At 48.0% G+C, this 20,736-nt stretch overlaps 1 protein-coding gene across 1 annotated transcript; it reads right to left on the bottom strand.

The window, feature by feature from the left end:
• Window positions 1–884: 884 nt before the first annotated feature.
• On the bottom strand, window positions 885–19,436 carry LOC133131590 (junctophilin-3-like). Its single transcript, XM_061246962.1, has 5 exons — window positions 19,055–19,436; window positions 13,063–13,900; window positions 9,819–9,943; window positions 7,982–8,784; window positions 885–5,066 (listed from the first exon to the last, which is right to left on the bottom strand). Exons 1-5 carry the CDS (start codon window positions 19,434–19,436, stop codon window positions 4,986–4,988), a joined length of 2,229 nt encoding a protein of 742 aa, XP_061102946.1. The 3' UTR covers window positions 885–4,985.
• Between the last annotated feature and the right edge of the window lie 1,300 nt (window positions 19,437–20,736).

Raw genomic sequence — 20,736 nt, 5'->3', positions numbered from 1 at the left:
AAATGTTCCTATGTTTTTTTCTACTTAGAATGCATCACATACTTGCAGGCGCGAGTTGGCCTTTTCCGATGTTACATAATCCTACAACACCACCACCACACTCCTGCTGCCGATGCTGAAAGCCAAACGCGCAGCCAGCTGGAGCTTCTCCGTGGAGCGCTCAGAGTAACACAAACCAGGCAGGAAGTGCAGCTCCTCCCACGGACTGTCTGATAGTGTGAACGTCAGCCATCTTGGCTCACGAAATGTACCGTCCGAGAGGTTAAAGGGCAGGAGGGAAAGAAAGAGAGGCAGAAAGAGGATGCGGAAAGGGGGCGATGGAAGAGAGTTGGAGTAGAGAGAAAAGGAGAGATGTGGGGCTCTTTCCAATGGCTTATTTTTCCACCTCCTATCTCCTTTCTTTTCCCTGACCTGGTCAGGGGTCAAGGTCCGCCATCTTTAAGGAAACTCTAATCCATTAAATGTTCCTTCCAAGAGCTCGAATCCAAAGCTAGGACTTTTCTTGAGCATGGAAACGTTAGTGCCTCCTTTTGCTGAAGTATTTCTCCAGAATGTGTGACGTATAAATGATCAACCTGTGGATCCACCTCTCCCTGTCTGCTACACACATTGGCTTTGAACCAACGTTCGAAGGAGCGAGGACATTCCGTTTGCCTGATTCCCTTTTTTATCTCGATTCCTCCATCTGCACCCCTTCTTTTCTCGCTTCCTTGTTTGCCTCCCCCGATGGGTGGAGCTCGTAGCAACAAAAAGGAGCAGAGAAACGAAGAAGGAGAAAAATAAGCGATTGGAATGGGCCGGTGAACCGGAGAGAGGTTTGCATGGAGAGGCGGGGTCCCAGTGACTGGTGGAGGAAGCGGTAGAAGAACTACACAACAGGAGTATACTTTCAAACACTTTCATTATTTTTCTCCACACAACTGAAAACAAACACCCACCCCCTCCCCTCCCCTGAAATAAAGAAGTAAGGGAGAGAGGGAGGAGCAGGGCATGCTGGGACATGCAGTTCTGTCACAGGTGGAGGAGCTTTCCACTGTTGAGTAGTGCAGTATGAAAACTACATGAACGGATGAGTCGTTAGCACTCTTTAAATTTACCTTCCGTGTCGGTCAGTTCTCTGCAAAGGTAAGGACACAATTTTAAGCAAATATAAGTGAAAATTAAAACCTGTCATGTTCGCGACCCTTTTGCGTGGCTGAGAAATCGTTTTCCCCCCCCTGTCGAGCGAGAGAACACACCGTAGGAACGGCTCCAGGACTGCACTCGTGACCGCACGGTGTCCGTGCTGACGATGGATGCAGTGGTGGAGCCCCTTCAGACGCTCGCTTGTTTCAGTGTCTCAGAGGGCTGCTCTGGTTCGGGTCTTTCAGGGGCTCGTTCCTCGCGATGTGGCTTCCTGTCTTCAGGTGATGGGGCAGTGCCAGCAGCGGGTGCCGCGGGAGTCAGAACTGTCGTACGACGTGTCACTCTTCAGTAGAGACAGGGGAATTGCTCCTGTGCTCCAAAATGTTAGTATGCATATTATGCACTTTGTGCACTTAGCACCGGAGTTACGAAGACCTTTAGCATGCCCTGCTGAAAAAAAAAAAACAGCTCAAGCTACGCTTTGAAACAGCTGGTAGCTGGTTGACCAGTTCAGACCAGCTCAAGCTATGTTTTGAAATAGTCAATCAGCTACCGACACTAAGTGGTTGACCAGCTCATACCCAGCTAGACCAGCTTTATGACCAGTGTAGCCATGCTGGTTGACCAGCTCATACCCAGTTACAACAGCTTCATGACCAGTGTAGCCATACTGGTTGACACCAGCTCATACCCAGCTTGGCCATGCTGGTTGGCCAGCTCATACCCAGCTAGATTTTACAGCAGGGTGTGCAAAACCTTTTTGCATACAAAACAAAACATTTTTTGCACCCATAGTTAGTTGTGTTATTAGTTGTGCATGCTGAAAGGTTTTGCACATTCTAAAGGTCTTAGTTAATCTGGCCCTTAATTTGTATGCCATTGCACCGTGAACTTGCACTTTGAACAAAGTCCTTTACATTTGGACATTTCACATCATCACCTTGCCATAGCCCATGACTTACACATTAGTGTGCAAAAATTTGCTGTGCATGGCACCAACCAGCTCATCAGGATCATTTGGGGGTTAGGTGTCTTGCTCAGGGACACTTCGACACACCCAGGGCAGGAATCGAACCGGCAATCCTCCGACTACCAGACGACTGCTCTTACCATCTGAGCCAATATCACCCCTTTTACAATTAATATCTAAGTGAACAGAAGCAAACCTCAGCTCTAAATGGTACAATGTTAAACATGACACATTTCTTCAAATACTGAAACACAATGATTTTTTTTGTTTCTTTTTTTACAGTTTCAAAATAATAAAAAAGGAAAAAGGCCTGCCTTTGGGAAAAGTTTGGGAACCCTGTCAGTTCTTTGTAACTCTATAACAGCTTGTAAATGCTTTCTGTAGCTAGCTAAGAGTCTTTCAAGTCTTTCCTGGCGGAACACTTCTAGCTCAGAAATATTCTTTGGCCTCCTTGCATATATGGCTTTTTGAGATCTCTCCACAGATTTTCAATGATATTCAAGTCTGGGGACTGTGGTGGCATTAATGTTAAAATCTGGGGATATCTAAAAAAAATTATTGGTCTTCCCGACTGGCCTTCAACTGATTGGTCTTCAACTGTTCCATTTATTTTGAATTTTCTTATAATGTTTCTGACAGTGGAAGTAGGTAGTTTGAAACATTGAGAGAGTTTTTGTAGCCTTCTTGTTGGAAATTAACCATCTTCATTCCGAAATTCTTGGACAACTTTAGAGGAAGCCATGGTTGTTAACATCAGACAGAACAGCCACTGCAGTTGGATACTTCAGAAGGAGTTATAAGGAGTTCAGCCCTGGAATTATACTCACCTGACTCATTGAAGCCCTAACGAGTAGATTACCTGGGTCTGGGCCTTACTAATAATCTTTTTAAAAAGTAACAAAGAATAATCCAAAAGGGTTCCCAAACTTTTGCACAGGGCCCTTTTCCTTAAAAAAAAAAAAAAAAAAAGTATAAACAGTAAAAAAATGAAAATCGAAATAGAGTTCAGGTTTGCTTCTGATCACATACAGATTTGTTGTAACAGACATTTTAACCAGGGGTGTCCACATTTGTGCACCCCACTGTATATATGTTGCACACAGGTGTATGTACACATTTTCCATAAAGTTCCCCTGTCGTATATGCTCGCTCAGTGACCACTTCCTATTAAGTACACCTGTACACCAGCATGTTATTGCAAGCATCTTATTAGCCAATCATGTGGCAGCAACTCAAAGCTAAATAAAAGTAAGTGGTTTAAGTGACTTTGGCTGTGGAATGATTGTTGGTGCCAGATGGGGTGGTTTGAGTATCTCAGAAACAGGATTTTCACTCACAACAATCCATAGACTTTATGGAGAATGGTGCAAAGAAAAAAAAACCTTATTAATAAGAGAGGTCAGAGGAGAATGGCCAGATCTGGTTCAATCTGACAGAAGACCTGGGTCAAATACGTAATTGTTTTGAATTCAAATACTTTTCTGCCCTGGATTGATATTCCTATTTTTATTCCAATACACCATACAGGCTCAGAAAGCACAGAAAAGTATTTGAATCTGAAGCATTTATGTATTTGACCCAGGTCTGGCTTACAGGAAGGTGGCGATAACTCAACCACGCATTACAACAGTGGTGTACAGAAGAGCATTTCTGAACACATAACATGTCCAACCTTAAACTGAATGGGTAACAGCAGCAGTCCAAAAAATAAGTGAAATGAAGTGGTCACTGAGCGTATATGTATGTTGCATACAAGTGCATGTGTACATTTTCCATGAAGGGAAAGTTCCATTTTCCACTTTCTGGGTTTTGAAAAAAATATTTAGGTTTTGTTTTCAATTTTCCCAGAAAATTTTTGGGTGTGATGAAGGATACAGTACAAGTGGCTTAGAGCTCTTTGAAGTGTGGATGCCTCTGTACTAACCACATTAAAGCCAGAAAATTGTGGAAAACTTCTGTATATCTAAAAGAAACTTCATTGCACACAAAAACTATCTGGGCCAATTGAAACATGCACTAAGATAATATACACTCTCCAGATGGCGAACTATACCTTTAAGGGTTTCAGAAGAGGCCTTCATAATACTTATTTTTTCAAGTAAGTTGAGAAAACAATGTATTTGTGAACATTTGTCCAAACTTACCCAAAACAATGCTTTTTTTTTTTCTTTCTTGGAATTTGTATAATTCTCATCTCATGGAAAGGGCATATTGGAAGGACACGTTTGGATAAAATATTTGTTGGTAGATACTATGATTTTCTGTCTCAAATGTACAAGAATGGTTCAGGGAATGTTTATGCTTAATTTTCTGTACTTGAGCTTTGGAATAGCGTATGATATGTTAGCCAGAAACGTCCATGCATCTTGGCGGTGCAGGCAGTATGCGTTTTGGAACATGGTCCCAGACTTCACGAACCCGGAAATGGGCGGAACTGTGGGGTGTCACGATTATGTAAACCAATCAGAATGTTGCTAAGAAGAGCAAAGCAGTCTGATTGGATCATAAGATGACATCACACGGTAGCTCCGCCCTTCACTAGGGCTCGGTGGGGCCTCACTTTCCTGTAACTACTGTTCACCCCAGAGTTCAACTCACAGTCCCATTAAGAAAACAAATTATCACCAGCACCACCACCACTATCAAAAAGGCAAGTCAAGAATACAAATTCAAGAAAAGTAGTTATTGTAATATCAATAAATATGTTTTACAGGATCGTTTAAAACCAGACTTTGCAATGAAAATGCATGTGGAAGCAGAGAGAGCTCTGGAGAAAGCAGAGCTTTGGGTGTGTTCTTTAAGTCACCTTCTTTTCTGTTTCAGTGAAACTAGCCAGAGGTGAACAGTCACAGCAATATATTCATAGTAATATAGATAACCAGCATTACATTTAAATAAAAAAATGAATAAACAAAATGGCAACTCCAATGTTGAGCAAGATCACCATGACAACCAGAGTACAGCTGTAGCCCTGTGTAGGAGGGAGAGGAGGAGAGAGAGAGAGATAGAGATGTAAAGGAAAAGTTAATACACACTTACCCAAACCCACTCCAGTTTCATTTGGAAAGATTTGCACTGATACACAGACTCAGTGTCTCTCCCTAGCAGCATTGTCCCACAATCCCCCCAGCACTCACTCACCCTCTCACTCCCTCACCCCCTCACCCCCTCACCCCTCACCCCCTCACCCCCTCACTCACTCACTCACTCACTCCCTCACCCCCTCACTCACCCCCTCACCCCCTCACTCACTCACCCCCTCACTCCCTCACCCCCTCACTCACCCCCTCACCCCCTCACTCACTCACTCACTCCCTCACTCCCTCACCCCCTCACACACTCCCTCACTCCCTCACCCCCTCACTCACTCCCTCACTCACTCCCTCACTCCCTCACCCCCTCACTCACTCACTCCCTCACCCCCTCACCCCCTCACCCCCTCACTCACTCACTCCCTCACCCCCTCACTCACTCACTCACTCCCTCACCCCCTCACTCACTCACTCACTCACTCACTCACACACTCACTCCACTCACTCCACTCACTCACTCACTCACTCACTCACTTTCTCACTCACTCACTCACTCACTCACTCACTCACTCTCTCACTCCCTCGTCATCAGCTTGCTGAGCTAGAAGACCCAGGGCTCTCTCAGCCAACACTACACCTACACACAACGTTGACTCATGATCTTTAGCTGTGAAACATACCACTGTGTGTGACTGTGCATGATCTGCGTGTGTGCATGACCTGTGTGTGTGTGTGACTGTGCATGATCTGCGTGTGTGTGTGTGTGTGTGGCTGTGCATAATCTCTTTGTTTGTGTGTGTGTGTGTGACTGTGCATGATCTCTTTGTTTGTGTGCGTGTGTGTAACTGTGCATGATTTCTTTGTGTGTGTGACTTTGCATGATTTCTTTGTGTGTATGTGTGTGTGTGGCTGTGCATGATCTCTTTGTGTGTGTGTGTGTGTGTGTGTGTGGGACTGTGCATGATCTCTTTGTGTGTGTGCGTGACTGTGCATGATCTCTTTGTGTGTGTGCGTGACTGTGCATGATCTCTTTGTTTGTGTGTGTGTAACTGTGCATGATTTGTAACTGTGCCTGATCTCTGTGTGTGTGCGTGACTGTGCATGATCTCTTTGTTTGTTTGTGTGTGTGTGTAACTGTGCATGATGTCTTTGTGTGTGTGTGTGTGACTATGCATGATTTCCTTGTGTGTATGTATGTGTGTGACTGTGCATGATCTGCGTGTGTACAACTGTGCATGACCTGTGTGTGTGTGTGTGTGTGTGACTGTGCATGATTTCTTTGTGTGTATGTGTGTGTGGCTTTGCATGATCTCTTTGTGTGTGTGTGTGTGTGTGTGTGTGACTGTGCATTATTACATTGTATGTGTGTGTGTGTGTACAACTTTGCATGACCTGTGTGTGTGTGTGTGTGACTGTACATGATCTCTTTGTGTGTGTGTGTGTGTGTGCATGAATGACTGCACATGATCTTCCAGTTTGTATGTGTATAATGATAAACAAACCCTTTGGCATTCATAAGTAATCTACTGGAGAATCTGTTTGGGCTATGCTTTATGCAGAAGGAATGTGATGTACCTAAATTTAATGTTTGTCATAATATGCTGTGGGATTCTTGATTAGCTAGTAGAATTGTCTACTAGAAATTAATTGTCACATGAAGGCTTTCTGTGTCAGAGGAGGGCACATGAGTTTTGACCACACACAAAATTTCCATGTGAATTTGCACAATTTCTCCCGCAGTGATGCAATGCTCTGGCATCTTCTGCAAGATGGTGGTGCAACGCTCCGTCAGTTTATGTTGCATCTGTTCATTATTTAAACGTATATCTTTGTGGTCTGTGGCCAGGCTGCAGTCTGCCAAATAATTATTTGAGACAGAAGTAGTATGATTCTCATTGCTGTCAATATCCTGTTCTGCAGCAGAACCAGGAAATTAAGGATAAATGCAGCAAATTGAAGGCAATCGCTCATAGGGAGCCCAGTGAAAAGACGGGCGTGCTTAGCAATATTTCAGCCCAGCCTCGCACCGGCTGAGCGAGGCTGTGCCGTGCGCCGTTCTGCGTGTGGATCTATCGGTCCCCATCGCCTGCCACTGTTTTGCAAACAAACCCCCTCCTCATGCTCCACACGTCAGCTCATTGGCTCTCGCTGGAAGGGGGCATGAGCTGTTCCCTGGCAACAGAGCACCAGACAGCCAATGGGGGGCTTTGCTGCAGAAGGAGACGCTTTGCCTCTTTTCTTGTTACTAAGGCATTCGGAGAACAGTAGGCCATCGCCGGGGCTACGCAGGGACAAGGCAAGTCATCGTACGCACCCCGTATATCTACACATCGGTTATGATCATCTCAGAGCGGTTTGGGCTAATATAGTACAGATATCAATATGAACAGATGTGTATTTCTGCACAAAGCGGCCGCCTTATATAATTATGAATAATTTGTTTTTTATCTGACGCTTTTATCCGAAGTGACTGGATCAATGCAGGGCTAAGGGCCTTGCTCAAGGGCCCAACAGCGGCACGGATCTTATTGTGGCTACACCGGGGCTTGAATCAACAACCTTCAGTTTCCGGTCAGAGTCTAGCCACTAGGCTACAGGCTACCCCGACCATCCCAAACACTCGATTGACCATCCCAAACATTTGATTGACCATCCCAAACATTCGATTGACCATCCCAAACATTCGATTGACCATCCCAAACTGCATGCCTTTTCCATGCTGTGAATGAGGGGCTGCTTATCTTTGCCTGCTTATTTCTCCCATCCCAGCGTCACCAATACTCCCCTTGTACTGCCACACACTCACCAACCCGCCCTATCCCCTCTCCCCACCCCCCTATCCCGGGCTACATACCAAGTTTGATTTGGGGGTTGATTTGCTGAGTTGATTTGATCTGAGAGCTGCGACAGGGAGATCTGGCTTCTGTGACGGACCAGGGGCCCCCGGGGGCCAGGCCCCCGCCCCCGCCCTGCCGTCCTGGCTCCGGGGCCTCCGTCTCTGCAGGGGGCAGGGCTTGGCGTGGGAGGCGGGGTCGGCGGGCGGTAGGGGAGGGGCCTCGCCCGTCAGCCTGTCCTCGTCCTGCTCCAGCAGCTGGGAGTGAGCCAGGCTCTCGCTGTGCGCCCGCCTGCCGGTCCACTCCCGCGCCGCCTTGTGACCCGACGAGGACCTGTGATTGGTGGCGACGTGCTCCCGGGACCTGTGATTGGAAGAGGCGGGCTCCCGGGGCTTGTGGTCGGACGGGGCGTGGTCCCGTGACTCGTGACTGGAAGAAGAGTGGCTGTAGCCGTTGGCGTGCCCGCCCCCGGCCTCGTCCTGCAGGGAGGAGGTGCTGGAGAGGCTGCTGGCCCCGCTCCCCCCCCCAGGGGCGTGCCTGTCCAGCGGGGGGCCCCGCCGGCCCCGCCCGCACCGCTCCATCAGCACCTGGATCTCGGCCGCGCCCCTCTCCTCGTCCACGGCACTTTGACGGCGGAAGCGGGTGCTCTTGGTGGCGCGGGGCGCTTTGGCTTGGCCACGGGGCGGTTTGGGGGGGCTCAGGTCCGGGCTGAGTTTGGGGGTCCCCGCGCTCTCCATGTACAGGTCGGGACTGTGGCCGCTGGACGTGGCTTCCATGCTGTTGTCGTTCGAGGTCTGATGCTTTGGCCTTTGGCGCTCCACTCCTGCCAGCCGGAACAAGAGTTACAATACAGCACTGACACAGCATGACACAATACAGCACTGACACAGCAACAGAGAATACAGCACTGACACAGTATGATACAATACAACACTGACACAGCAACAGAGAATACAGCACTGGCACAGTATGATACAATACAACACTGACACAGCAACAGAGAATACAGCACTGGCACAGTATGATACAATACAACACTGACACAGCATGACAATAAAGCACTGACACAGCATGACAAAATGCAGCTCTGACACAGTATGACTCTGCAGCACTGAAACAGCATGAGAGAATATAGCACTGACCGCATGAGAATACAGCACTGACACAGCATGAGAGAATACAGCACTGATGCACAACAGGGCAGTGAAGACACCCTGACATAGAAAATGCAGCACTGTCCCACAGTATGATAAATGACACAACAGGAGCCTGGGAACATTTTTGTGTTAAAACATTAGTGAGACACTGACTAGTAGGCATTCAGAAGAAAACCCGGCTAAATTTGGTGAAACAGGTGAAAGTGCTACAAAAACTAGGCCATAGCCCACATAGCCAGGTCTATCTAGATAAAACACGAGTTATATGGGAGTTAACCTATGTCTGTTTATGTTAAAACATCTTCTCATCCTAGATTTCCACTGCTCTTAACATCGACATTCTGCCTTCTGCTAACTGGAATGAGAGCACACTACTGACATACATACATACATTTGAGCACAGTGTCATGTTAATGCACGCGTGTGAGGGGGTGTGCGTCAACACGCGTGCGTGTATCTGCGTGTTTTTTCAGCGCGAGCCTCTTCAGTTAAAGGTCATCGCTGGTCTCCGTCCACGTTCCTCTCGGCGCGCCACGCGGCATCACGGGTAAGCCGTCGCAGCAGGTCTGAGGTGCGCGCGCGCGTGTGTGTGTGTGTGTGTGTGTGTGCGTGCGCGCGGGCGAGCGAGCTGTGTGTACCGCATGCGCTAGTGTGGCTCGGCCGGTTGCCATGGCAGCGGAGAGCGAGCGAGCACACCCACCGTTCTTGCAGCGATGGATGGAGGGGGAGAACTGTTTGGCAGTGACCCTGGCCAGCCGAGACTCCTCCTGCGCCTTCAGGGCCACGCCCAAGGCTGCACTCGCCTTCCCCTGGGCGTGGGCCATCCTGGGGGGAGAGGGAGAGAGGGAGAGAAGGGCTCGTGGGCAGGCAGGAGGTGACGGTGACGCACCAGGGTCCCACGTGAGACGGTCCCACGCAGCACGCACACGCAACGCCGCAGCCAAAGAATGACCTCATGCACACATTCTTCCCTCGCACGGTGCATTCTCTCCGTAGTATGTCACCTGCGCTCCAACCGTCCGGGTATTCCCAATGCGCAGCGTTTTTCCAAACACGTCGCTTTAAAAGCGGCGCGTAGCGTTTGGAGATAATGAGCAGCTATTCGCAATTGTTCACGTTATTTTGCTTCTACATAGGCTGATATTATCTTGGGTTTATGTGGGCATGTGTTTTCACAGTTACACAGGAGCAGTAGGTCTCTGCTGGATTATGGGTAATATTAACATTATGCAATGGTGCAAGGTTTCATGCAGGCTGAGAGAAACCTCTCAGCCTGATTCTACATCGCTTAAATATATTAAACAAATAGCTTTTAAAATAGCACAGGTAATGCACAGCACATTAATGCATTAATACAGACCATTTTTTTATGTGTAGATTTTCTATCAGAAATACATTTCAAATGACGATTGGTACTCGTCCCTCATCTGTTCAGGGGTCTAGTGGGGCATAGTGTCTCCACACCGGTTATACACACTAAATGATCAAAATACAGTCCACAGTAAATATACACTCTATTAGGTGTTTACACTTTATTCGGTATTTATTAGACCTATTTTTTTGACTTATTGGTCTTTTGCTCCTGTAGCCTATCCACTTTAGCAACATGTTTTTGCCCACAGAAATGCTGCCCACTGGTTGTTTTTTTTGTTTTTTTTTGCACCATTCTCTGACTGTTGTACATGATAATCCCAGGAGATTAGCAGTTTCTGAAATACTCAAACCACCCTCTCTGGCAACAACAATCGTTCCACATTCAAAGTGAATTTGATTACATTTCTTCCCCATTTCAGACATTTGGTCTGAAAAACAGATGAACCTCTGCATGCTTTTATGCATTTAGTTGCTGCCACACGATGGCTGTCAATGCTTCACAGCCTGCACACTGCACAATCCACAAACAGCCTGCGCACTCTAAACAATCTACACATTTTATGTGCAATATGCACACACAGTGGACACAGACTACATGTAGGCTGAGATTAAATCAACAATTTTTGCTAACTAATAAAACTAATATAAGGAAGACTTTTTTATTTACAAACATAGTTTGGTGATCAGTAAAACTTACTTTTAACTTCTGAAGTAAAAGTACCTGCCTTTTAATGCTTGCTTTTACATGTAAAGTTATATACGTATGGTCTGTGTGGACTAGATATGCAATGTTAATTGCATATATTGTAGGTCGTAGTGTTTACATATACAGTCTACACCAGGGATCAGCAACTCATGGTCCTCAAGGGCCAACGGCTGGTTTTCCTTTACCCAGGAGTCAGGTGTGAAGACATTCTGGCCCATCAGTAGCACTAATTACCCAGGAAAGAGAGAAAACCAGTGCTGGATTTGGACTGAGGGCCAGAATTTATGATCCCTGGTCTACACACTCTCTCTAGATTCCAACTAGTTCACTGCCTTTTTCATTCACAAAGTAACTTTCCATTTAAAATTAGACATGCTGTATTATAGCTTCTTACTGCAGACTCTGTATCCCAGTCATAACAGAGCCACAGTCTCAGGCAAGCGACCTACATTGCAAGCATGGTAAATATGCTTGCAGTGCCATGTATAGCAGGCTGTTGTGCAACCAGGGTTTTTGGACACAGCTCATGTTAATTGCAGGAAATGGCAAAAAGAGTAGATAAATCAAAATACTCGAAACTTACAATAAGATTGAACAACTAAAAACTGAATACTTAACCAAGTCAAAACCATAAATAGTCAATGTGTCAAAACATTCTGAAAAGTTCTGGGAAAACAAACTACATTTTACAATTCTGATACTCTCCAAAACAAAACATGTTTCTTTCAACCAGTGCACAAATTCCTGTAGGCAGTTGGAAAGGCACACAAAAACTACCCTGAAATGGCACTGGGTGAACAGTCTTGCAAATATTATGCAGAAAGCAAACTGATATTTGACCATGCCAACCAACTGCATCTTTGTATAGACAAGCTTACACCAAACATCATCAAGCAACAGAGGATATTGATTACATTTTACCATGATTAAACCTTACGTTTTTGTTTGATTTCAAAGGCAATCAGTTTTAATCTGCAATATTTCTATTTCATTAGCATACCCCTACTGCAAACCAATTGATTATTATGTTTCTTTTGAGCGGGTGATACAGTGTTGTATGGGTCTAGGTAACTTCTCAAAGATTAAAAAACAAGGCTATTAAGATTTGCTACTGCAATTTATCTGTGGTTCTAATAACCGCAGTGAAAGCAGCACATGATAGCTATGAACTTCCCTGTCAATCATAGTTAAGTGGCAATTGATTTATCAACATAAATGACTCCAGAGGTGTAATGTGAAAGTTGTCTAGCCCACACAATTCTCCACTAACCTTGTGCTGTGGGGATGACTAAACTGCAGGACAGAAAATTGTTGATCCTGATCATGACTCATCATTGATAATAACTGACCATTGATTTATTTATTACGCCCATCCTTGTAAGTTGGTTCTTTGTGTCCTGTCTATTATTACCATTGTTTTGTTTTATTTTTACCATCCTTTGTATTAACATCAGGCAATTAGATGCACCTGCACTGATCGAAAAACTGTACAGCATTCAGCTATGAAATCCAGCTGTGACCATTACCAGCTACCAGCTGATTCAAAACCTAGCTTGAGCTGTTTTTTTTGGGGGGTTTTTTCAGCAGGGCTACTTGCTCTCTACCGCCATGCCTTACTCGTTTTGGCTCCCCTGATGGCTGGTTGGCCAGTGGATATATAAGCCATTCTTCTTTAAAAAAAAATAGCTGCCCTGCAGAGTTTAGCTGCGTGGCCTCATTTATATTTCGGCCCGTCCAAAGGACCAGACCTATGTGCCTGTGTGCCTGTGTGCCCTGCAGACTAATGTGACACCTCACAGCGGAAAACCTGCCGACTCATTGTAGGAGAGGCCTCTGAGCCTGACGACGGTCGGCGGGCGCTTACCTGGACAGGGCGATCTCGGCCTTCTGCTTGGCCATGTTGGCGGCCTTCTCGGCGGCCTCCACGGCGGCGTCCACCTTCTCGCGGATCTTGCTGGCGCGCAGCGGGATGAGGTTCTTGCGCTTGCCGCTCACCAGCACGTTGAGCTTGTACTTGCCCTCCTCCTTGGTGCCGTCGGGGAAGGTGGTGCAGCCGTAGCCGTGCCGCTTGTTGGACGCCCACTCGCCCTCGTAGCGCAGCCCGTCGGAGCGCCGGCTGGCCCCGCAGCCCGCCCGCTTGTCATTGCGCCACTCGCCGGCGTACACCTCGGTGGTGGTGGCGTCCAGGTCGTCCTCGGCCACGGAGAGGTCGGCCTCGGCCTCGCCCAGGCTGACGGTGGAGTTGGCGTCGGAGGTGGAGGCGCCGGCCTCGCTGCGGAAGGAGCTCTGCTTGCTGTGCTGGCTGGTGATGGAGCTCCGCGACTCCGACTTGCGCAGCTTCAGGCCGCCCAGGATGGAGCGGCGGAACAGGCCCCGCCTCTTCCTGCGCAGGAGCTCCGCCTCGCTGTGCGCCGTGAGGACGAAGCCGCCGCGCGAGACCGCCGGGCTCCCCCCCGCCCCGACCCCCCCGGCCCCCGCGGCCCCCGCCCCGGCCCCCCCGCCGGCCGCGGCCCCGCCCCCCGCTGCCACGCCCGCCCCGGCCGTGTCCGGGTGCAGGGCGGCGCCGTTGGCCTGCTCCGAGCGCAGCGAGTTTATGGACGTCCGCAGCGGGGACCGGATGACGGCCGCCATGCCGTACGGGACGCTCTGCCGCACGCCGTAGCCGTGCCGCATCCCGCCCACCCACTGGCCCTGATACGTGCCTGCAGAGGGGCAGAGGGGCAGAGAGACAGAGGGGCAGAGGGGCAGAGGGGGAGAGAGACAGGGGGAGAGGGGGAGAGGGGCAGAGGGGCAGAGGGGGAGAGAGACAGAGGGGCAGAGGGGGAGAGGGGCAGAGGGGCAGAGAGACAGGGGCAGAGGGGCAGTGGGGCAGAGGGGGAGAGAGACAGAGGGGCAGAGGGGGAGAGAGAGAGGGGGAGAGGGGGAGAGGGGGAGTGTCAGAAAGCGCTCACACTCAGGAATGCTCATTTTGTTCAGGAGGAACACATTTACATCAGCAGTCAGAAGGAAGTCAGCTTTCTCGAGATTTTGACAGTCTTTGAAAATCCTTCCTGGAATTAACTGACGTCATAATTTTCACATATAAATAGTTAGAGGTACAATACGTAAGAATTTTGTGTTAAAACATTGTTACAGGACCATTGTAAATCCCTTGCTATCATTGAAAAAGGCTCCCTGACATGTTGAATCACCCACTGCATGTGTTCATAGTCTTTAAATTCAGGTTTCAAAATATACAGTTGATGGGCCGGCACTCTGTACCCAAACATTGTATAACTGTACAATAATTCAAGCTCATTGGTTGAAAATTGGTTCTAATTGATATGTTTATATCAGCAGTCAGAAGGAAGTCAGCATTCTCGAGATTTACAAAGGACAGTCTTTGAAAATCCTTCCTGGAATTAACTAACATCATAATTTTTAACATATAAATAGTTGTAAGCTATTCAATTGACAATGAAACCAATCTAATACAAGATATGATTTATGATTGATATGACCTAGTTATTATTACTAAGTGTGTACCAAATTCTAGAGCGATCAGCACACAATTCAGATTTGTTTTTGTCACATATAATGCACGAGAACAGGTAGTTAACCGCATGTGAAACTTGATGCCACTTCAAGTATTTAGCATTGTATGGTTCTTTGTCAAAGCTATTTATTTGCAATAACTATACAAAATCATATCATAGAGCAGTGGTACCCAACACTGTTTCTGGAGATTTCAACCATTATTTGGCACACCCGACAAATTAGCAGCTTAACAAGATCTCTAGCTGTTGAAAGAGGTGTGCTTTGTTAGGGTTGGAGTGAAAACCAACGGAATGGTAAATCTCCAAGAACAGCTAAAAATATATTTGATGTATTACATCCTGAGAAAAGATGTTTTGACATGAAATGTCTTGGATGGCAAAAACGTGTTGCGGTGAAAATATTTGCAAAAATATGATTATTTCCTTTTATTTAATCCCCCTTGTGTATGTTTGACCATTGTAGAATCTAGAGATTAAGACCATTCAAGTGACAGGGGACAAAAATGAATTACTTAGGAGTATATACACTCAGTGAGCACTTTATTAGGTATTTATTGGACCTATTTTTTAGACTTATTAGTCTTCTGCTCTTGTAGCCTATCCACTTTGTGTTCAGAGATGCTCTTCTGCATACCACTGTTGTAATGTGTGGTTATTCGTGTTACTGTCACCTTCCTGTCAACTTTGCCCTTCTCCTCTGACCTCATTATATATCTACCTGCAGAACTGCTGCTCACCGGATGTTTTTTGTTTTTCACACCATTCTCTGCAAACTATAGGGACTATTGTGTGTGATAATCTCAGGGGATCAGCAGTTTCTGAGATACTCAAACCACCCTGTCTGGCACCAACAATCATTCCACGGTCAAAGTCACTTAGATCAGATTTCTTCCCTATTCTGACATTTGGTCTGAAAAATAGCTGAACCTCTTGACCCTGTCTGCATGCTTGTATGCATTTAGTTGCTGCCAGATTATTGGCTGATTAAATATTTGCATTGACAAGCTGGTGTCCAGGTCTACCTAATAACGTGCTCACTGAGTGTACATGCCAACCATTTACATCTAACAGTAGGGATATGAAATCACCCGAGTATGTATTTGGGTCTACTGCTTGTCTATTTTATTCTTCACTGAATCCTGGGCAGAACACTACCCTGTTCGCCTGTCTGTTATTCCCCTGTTTCCCTGCCTCTGCCCCGTCCTGTCTCAGTTCAGGAGGTGAAGCTAGTGACGGTAAAATGAGGCTCCATTAAATCAAAAATGGACTGAGCCACCACTGCTATCAGTGAAGCAGTCTTTCGATTGCCTTTCAAGCAAGAAAGTGATTGACAGCTCACTGTAACTCCACCCACTCTCTCTCTCATCACTAGCTGAAGCTGACTGGGGACCACTACTTATTTCCCACGTGTCGGTTCAGTGTGAATGTTTGAAGGTCTTTCTCCAGCCTTGGCTCAGTCACTGATCCTTAGCCAAAAAGCTGGTGTCGTCTGCTACTATTGGTCTTAAATGGTACATTACTATTGCTGGGTATTAAACTCACACAAATGGTTGCGGGATGGGGGGGGGGCCTGGGGAATATTGGATAATTGGAGACAGAGAGGCATGTGCCAAGACACAGGTGTGTCACGACACTGACACTCAGATTTAATCAGACGGCGTCCTCTGGGCCCAATGAATCATCATCACTTCTCCAAGCATGTGCTCGATTCTGCCACTAATTCCAAGAGCTGCCTCTTTCCTGTCTCGTCTTGTTACCATATAGCCAAATGCAGGGTTAAATTCATGTAGGGATATGACTGCAAGTTCAGCAACTGATTCAGTTTTCACAAAGTCAGCACTTGATTTCATGATTTTGCAATTGGGTTATTTGTAAGATGAAGCATGTCTAGCTTTCTATACTTAGCATGTTAGTCAAATGATGCAGCTACAGTAGAACAGGATGGATGGAAGCTGATGTCCAGTGAGGCGACGTGTCGTTATAAGTTTCGTTGATGTGAAGCTCCTTGCTGAGTGCAGCAAAGCGATCTTATGTACAGTGCAGTCCATATGTATTTGGACAGATGGTACAATTTGTTCTTTTGGCTCTGTTGTCCAGCACATTTGGTTTCAAATGAAACAGTGAATGTGAGGTAATGTTCTCTCTTTCTCCTTAATGATGTTCCAAACCGCTCATGTCGTCCTACAGTATGTCTGGCTGTTTTTGTCTTATTTCTCAGCCTCGTAACGGCTTCCTTGGCTGTCATTTGCACAACTCTGGGCCTCATGTTGACAAACGGCAATAACAGACTCCAAAACCAATCAAAAGCCTAGAAATCACGCACTCTGAAAGCTTTCCTCACCTGACTAATTCAGAAGCAGCTGAGAATCCAACTGTCCAATTACTTTTGGTCCCCTAAAATTGGAACGACTATGTATAAAGAGGGATGTGATTCCTACATGCATCACCTGATATGGATGTAAATGCCCTCAAATTGAAGGGGACGGTCTGCACTTCTAACCTCATACTTATTGTTTCCTTTCAAATCCAATGTGCAGGAATACAGAGCGAAAAGAGCAGAAATTGTACCAAATGTGCAAAATACATACCGGCTGCACTGTACATTGGCTATGGCGGAATACACGTTAGTGTCCTCTGGTCCCGTTGCCTGTGTGATGATATAATCTGATTGTGACCTATAAGAGCTCATTAATCCTTTGATTCTGATCCTACCAACAGTCCAGTGAGGCAAAGCCACACCACTACCGTGACCTGTCTACTCCCTCTTCCTCTCATTGCTTACCTTTCCTCTCATCCTCTTTAATGCCATTCACTTCCCCAGCCTAGATTAATACCCAAGCATTAATACCTAAAGTCCATTAGCTGTCATAGGCAGCCAATCAGAGTGCAACACAATGTCTCATACAAATCTGTGTCACTTGTGACTAATGAATGTGCCTTCCCTGGACAGCTCACTGCTCAATAAGAAGTTCTGCCATAACTCAGACAGAGGCACAGCTGGAGAATGTGATGTTTTCATTTGTTTCTTTCGAGCTGGTGACAGGCCGATTTCAACACCAATAACTGAATTTTAAAATGTGTACACATACACACGCACATCACACACACAAAATCCAAAATGTGGTCTTATTCTAAACCAGCAGTATGAAGTCTGATTTTGTGAATGACTAAATCCTTGAGAGGGATGTCTGTACATTTGTATTCTAGCCGAGTTCATTCCCTTTTTGGCATCAGCTCTTTTGAGGTCTGGTTTAGATACGTACAGGTTTAGTTTGGTAGATATCTCGATTGGGATCTGGTTGGATCTGGTTCAGGCCTAGTTTGGGCTTAGGTAGAAAGACGTTCAGGCCTGGTTTGAGTTCAAGTTGAAGGTTGCGGTCTTATTTCAAGTTAAATCTGGTTCAAGTCTGGTTTTTGTTCAGCTTGAATCTAGTACAGACCTGATTTTGGCTCAGGTTGAATCTGGTTCAGGTCAGTGCTTGGTAAGGAGTTTCGAGTGACCTGGAATTTCTCCCTGGGAATATGGAGTCTGGGTGGCCTTAATACGGGCCTCCAGATATATCTCCCTCTGCAGAAGGCGGAGGGCATCACAAGATGTGGACCAGAAGAGAGAGCAGGGGGGTGCTGGAGCAGGTAACACAGAGAGGACAAAGGGACCCTGCAGGGAGTAAAATGGAGGAGGATGACCCCAGCTGTTCTATCTCTCCCTCTTTCTTTCGTTCTCTCTCTCTCTCTTCTCTTTCTCTCACTCCATTACATTAGCCATTTAGCTGACGCTTTTATCCAAAGAAACGTACAGTTGATTAGACTAAGCAGGGGCTAATCCCCCCCCCCCTTGGAACAATGTGGGGTTAAGGGCCTTGCTCAAGGACCCTGACAGCTACACGGATCTTATGGCTACACCGAGGCTTGAACCACCAACCTTCTGGCTCTGAGTCATAGTCGTGTACCTTAGCTGCTAGGCTACAGGCTGCCCCACAGTGCCGCCCGGGGCACTGGGCTCACCGCTAGGCTACAGGCTGGCCCACAGTGCCGCCCGGGGCACTGGGCTCACCGCTAGGCTACAGGTTGCCCCACAGTGCCGCCCGGGGCACTGGGCTCACCGCTAGGCTACAGGCTGGCCCACAGTGCCGCCCGGGGCACTGGGCTCACCGCTAGGCTACAGGCTGGCCCACAGTGCCGCCCGGGGCACTGGGCTCACCGCTAGGCCACAGGCTGGCCCACAGTGCCGCCCGGGGCACTGGGCTCACCGCTAGGCCACAGGCTGGCCCACAGTGCCGCCCGGGGCGCCGGGCTCGGGGGGAAAGCTTGGGGTCTTACCTCCATCGGAGTAGGTCTCGGTGCCGTAGCCGTCCTGCAGGCCGTTGCTCCAGGTGCCCTCGTAGCGGGCGCCGCTGCCCATGCTCTCCCGCAGGCCGTAGCGCCCCCTGGACCCGTGTGTCCACTCGCCCTTGTACACCCACTTCCCCTTGTTCTCCACCCCGATGCCGTGCCGCTTGCCCTGGCCCCACGTGCCCTGGAAGTTGTTCCCGCTGGGCCAGGTGTACACGCCCAGCAGCTCGAAGCCGTTGCTCCAGGACCCCGAGTACTCGCCCTGGCCCTTGGGCCCGGTGCAGATGCCCCGTCCGTGGGCCTTCCCCTCCTCCCACTCTCCACAGTATGACCCCCCATCATCGAAGTCGAACCTGCCCCCACTGGACATGCATGAAACAGGTTTTTGGCAAATCCCGTCTGGAACCTAAAAAAAAACAAAAGAAAACAACAAACAACAAACAAGCCAAAAAAAAAAGAAAAAAAGAAAAAAAGAAGGAAATAGAAATTGACCCAAACCGATTTGGGGGGGGTGACGGCAGTGGGTGGGGTGGGGGCGGACACCCGAAACAGAATCGTCTTGGAGGGCGCCCCTGTCAGGCCTCCTCAGACCATCCTCCCGGAGGACTCAGTCCTGGCCGGGCGTCTTGCGGCCTTGGCTCGGCGACAGGGGGCCTCTGGCGGCCATGCGTACTCCCGACGGCACGCGAACGCAAACCCCCCGCCCCCCTCCCCCCCGGAGCGCGCTCGCGCGAACGCAGCTCTTCCCCCGCCGGGGCCTGGACCGCCGGGCTCCTGCGCTCCGCTCTCCTCTCTCCGGGATCCGCTCACAGAGGCGCCGTCACGGACCCGTCCGCGTCAGGCTCCGCGCGTCGTCCGTCTCCGCCGCCGTCGCCGGGCATGCCGCCACGCAGGAGGAGAGAGGAAGAGACGGAGAGGGAGAGACGGAGCGGGAGAGACGGAGCGGGAGAGACGGAGCACGATCGCTTTCCCCCCGGTCCACGGCGCTGCCGCTCGTCTTGTCGCGAACGCGTTCACACGCACATACCCCAAACAACAAACAACTGATCTGATTTAGATTATCTCTCTTCCCCTCTCTCTCTCTCTCTCTCTCTCTATCTCTCTCCCTCTCCTTCTCTCTCCGTTTGTCGTGATGCTGAAGCTTGCTGTTGGCAAAAGAAAAATAGCTTTTAATTTCCAGTTTTTGTCCTCTTCAAGGTTTCATCTTAATTTGTAACGCTCTGCCATTTTTTTTTTTGGTCCTCATAATATTTCCCCAGCCCTCATTGCACCGGGGTATCTCTCTCTCTCCCTCTCTCTCTCTCCCTGTGGTGTCTCCCAGACCTGCTCATTACAGGAGGACTGTTCCAACACAGCCAGCTCCCCCTCCCCCTCCCTGGTTTTAAAGAGACAGGGTCTACATATCTGCTAGCCTCTAGCCTCTCTCTCTCTTCCTCTCACACTCTGTATCTCTCGCTCTCTCTCTTCCTCTGCCACTGGCACTCCTGCTGTTCCTCAGTACTGTGTTTTCTCTTTCTTTTACACCACCTCCTGTTTATAGGTAGAAATGAATGGTCTTTTTTCATGAATTTGTGTGTTGGCTGGAATGCATTTCTTACTTCTTTTTGCACACTTACGCATTTTATTAGGTATTTAAACCTGTCAGCTTCGACCAGTCTGGCCATTCTCCT

This window comes from Conger conger, chromosome 6, assembly GCF_963514075.1.
Source record: "Conger conger chromosome 6, fConCon1.1, whole genome shotgun sequence".
Lineage (NCBI taxonomy): Eukaryota > Metazoa > Chordata > Actinopteri > Anguilliformes > Congridae > Conger > Conger conger.
The sequence above is the reverse complement of the archived record's forward strand: the minus strand, read 5'-3'. Positions and strand labels throughout refer to the sequence as shown.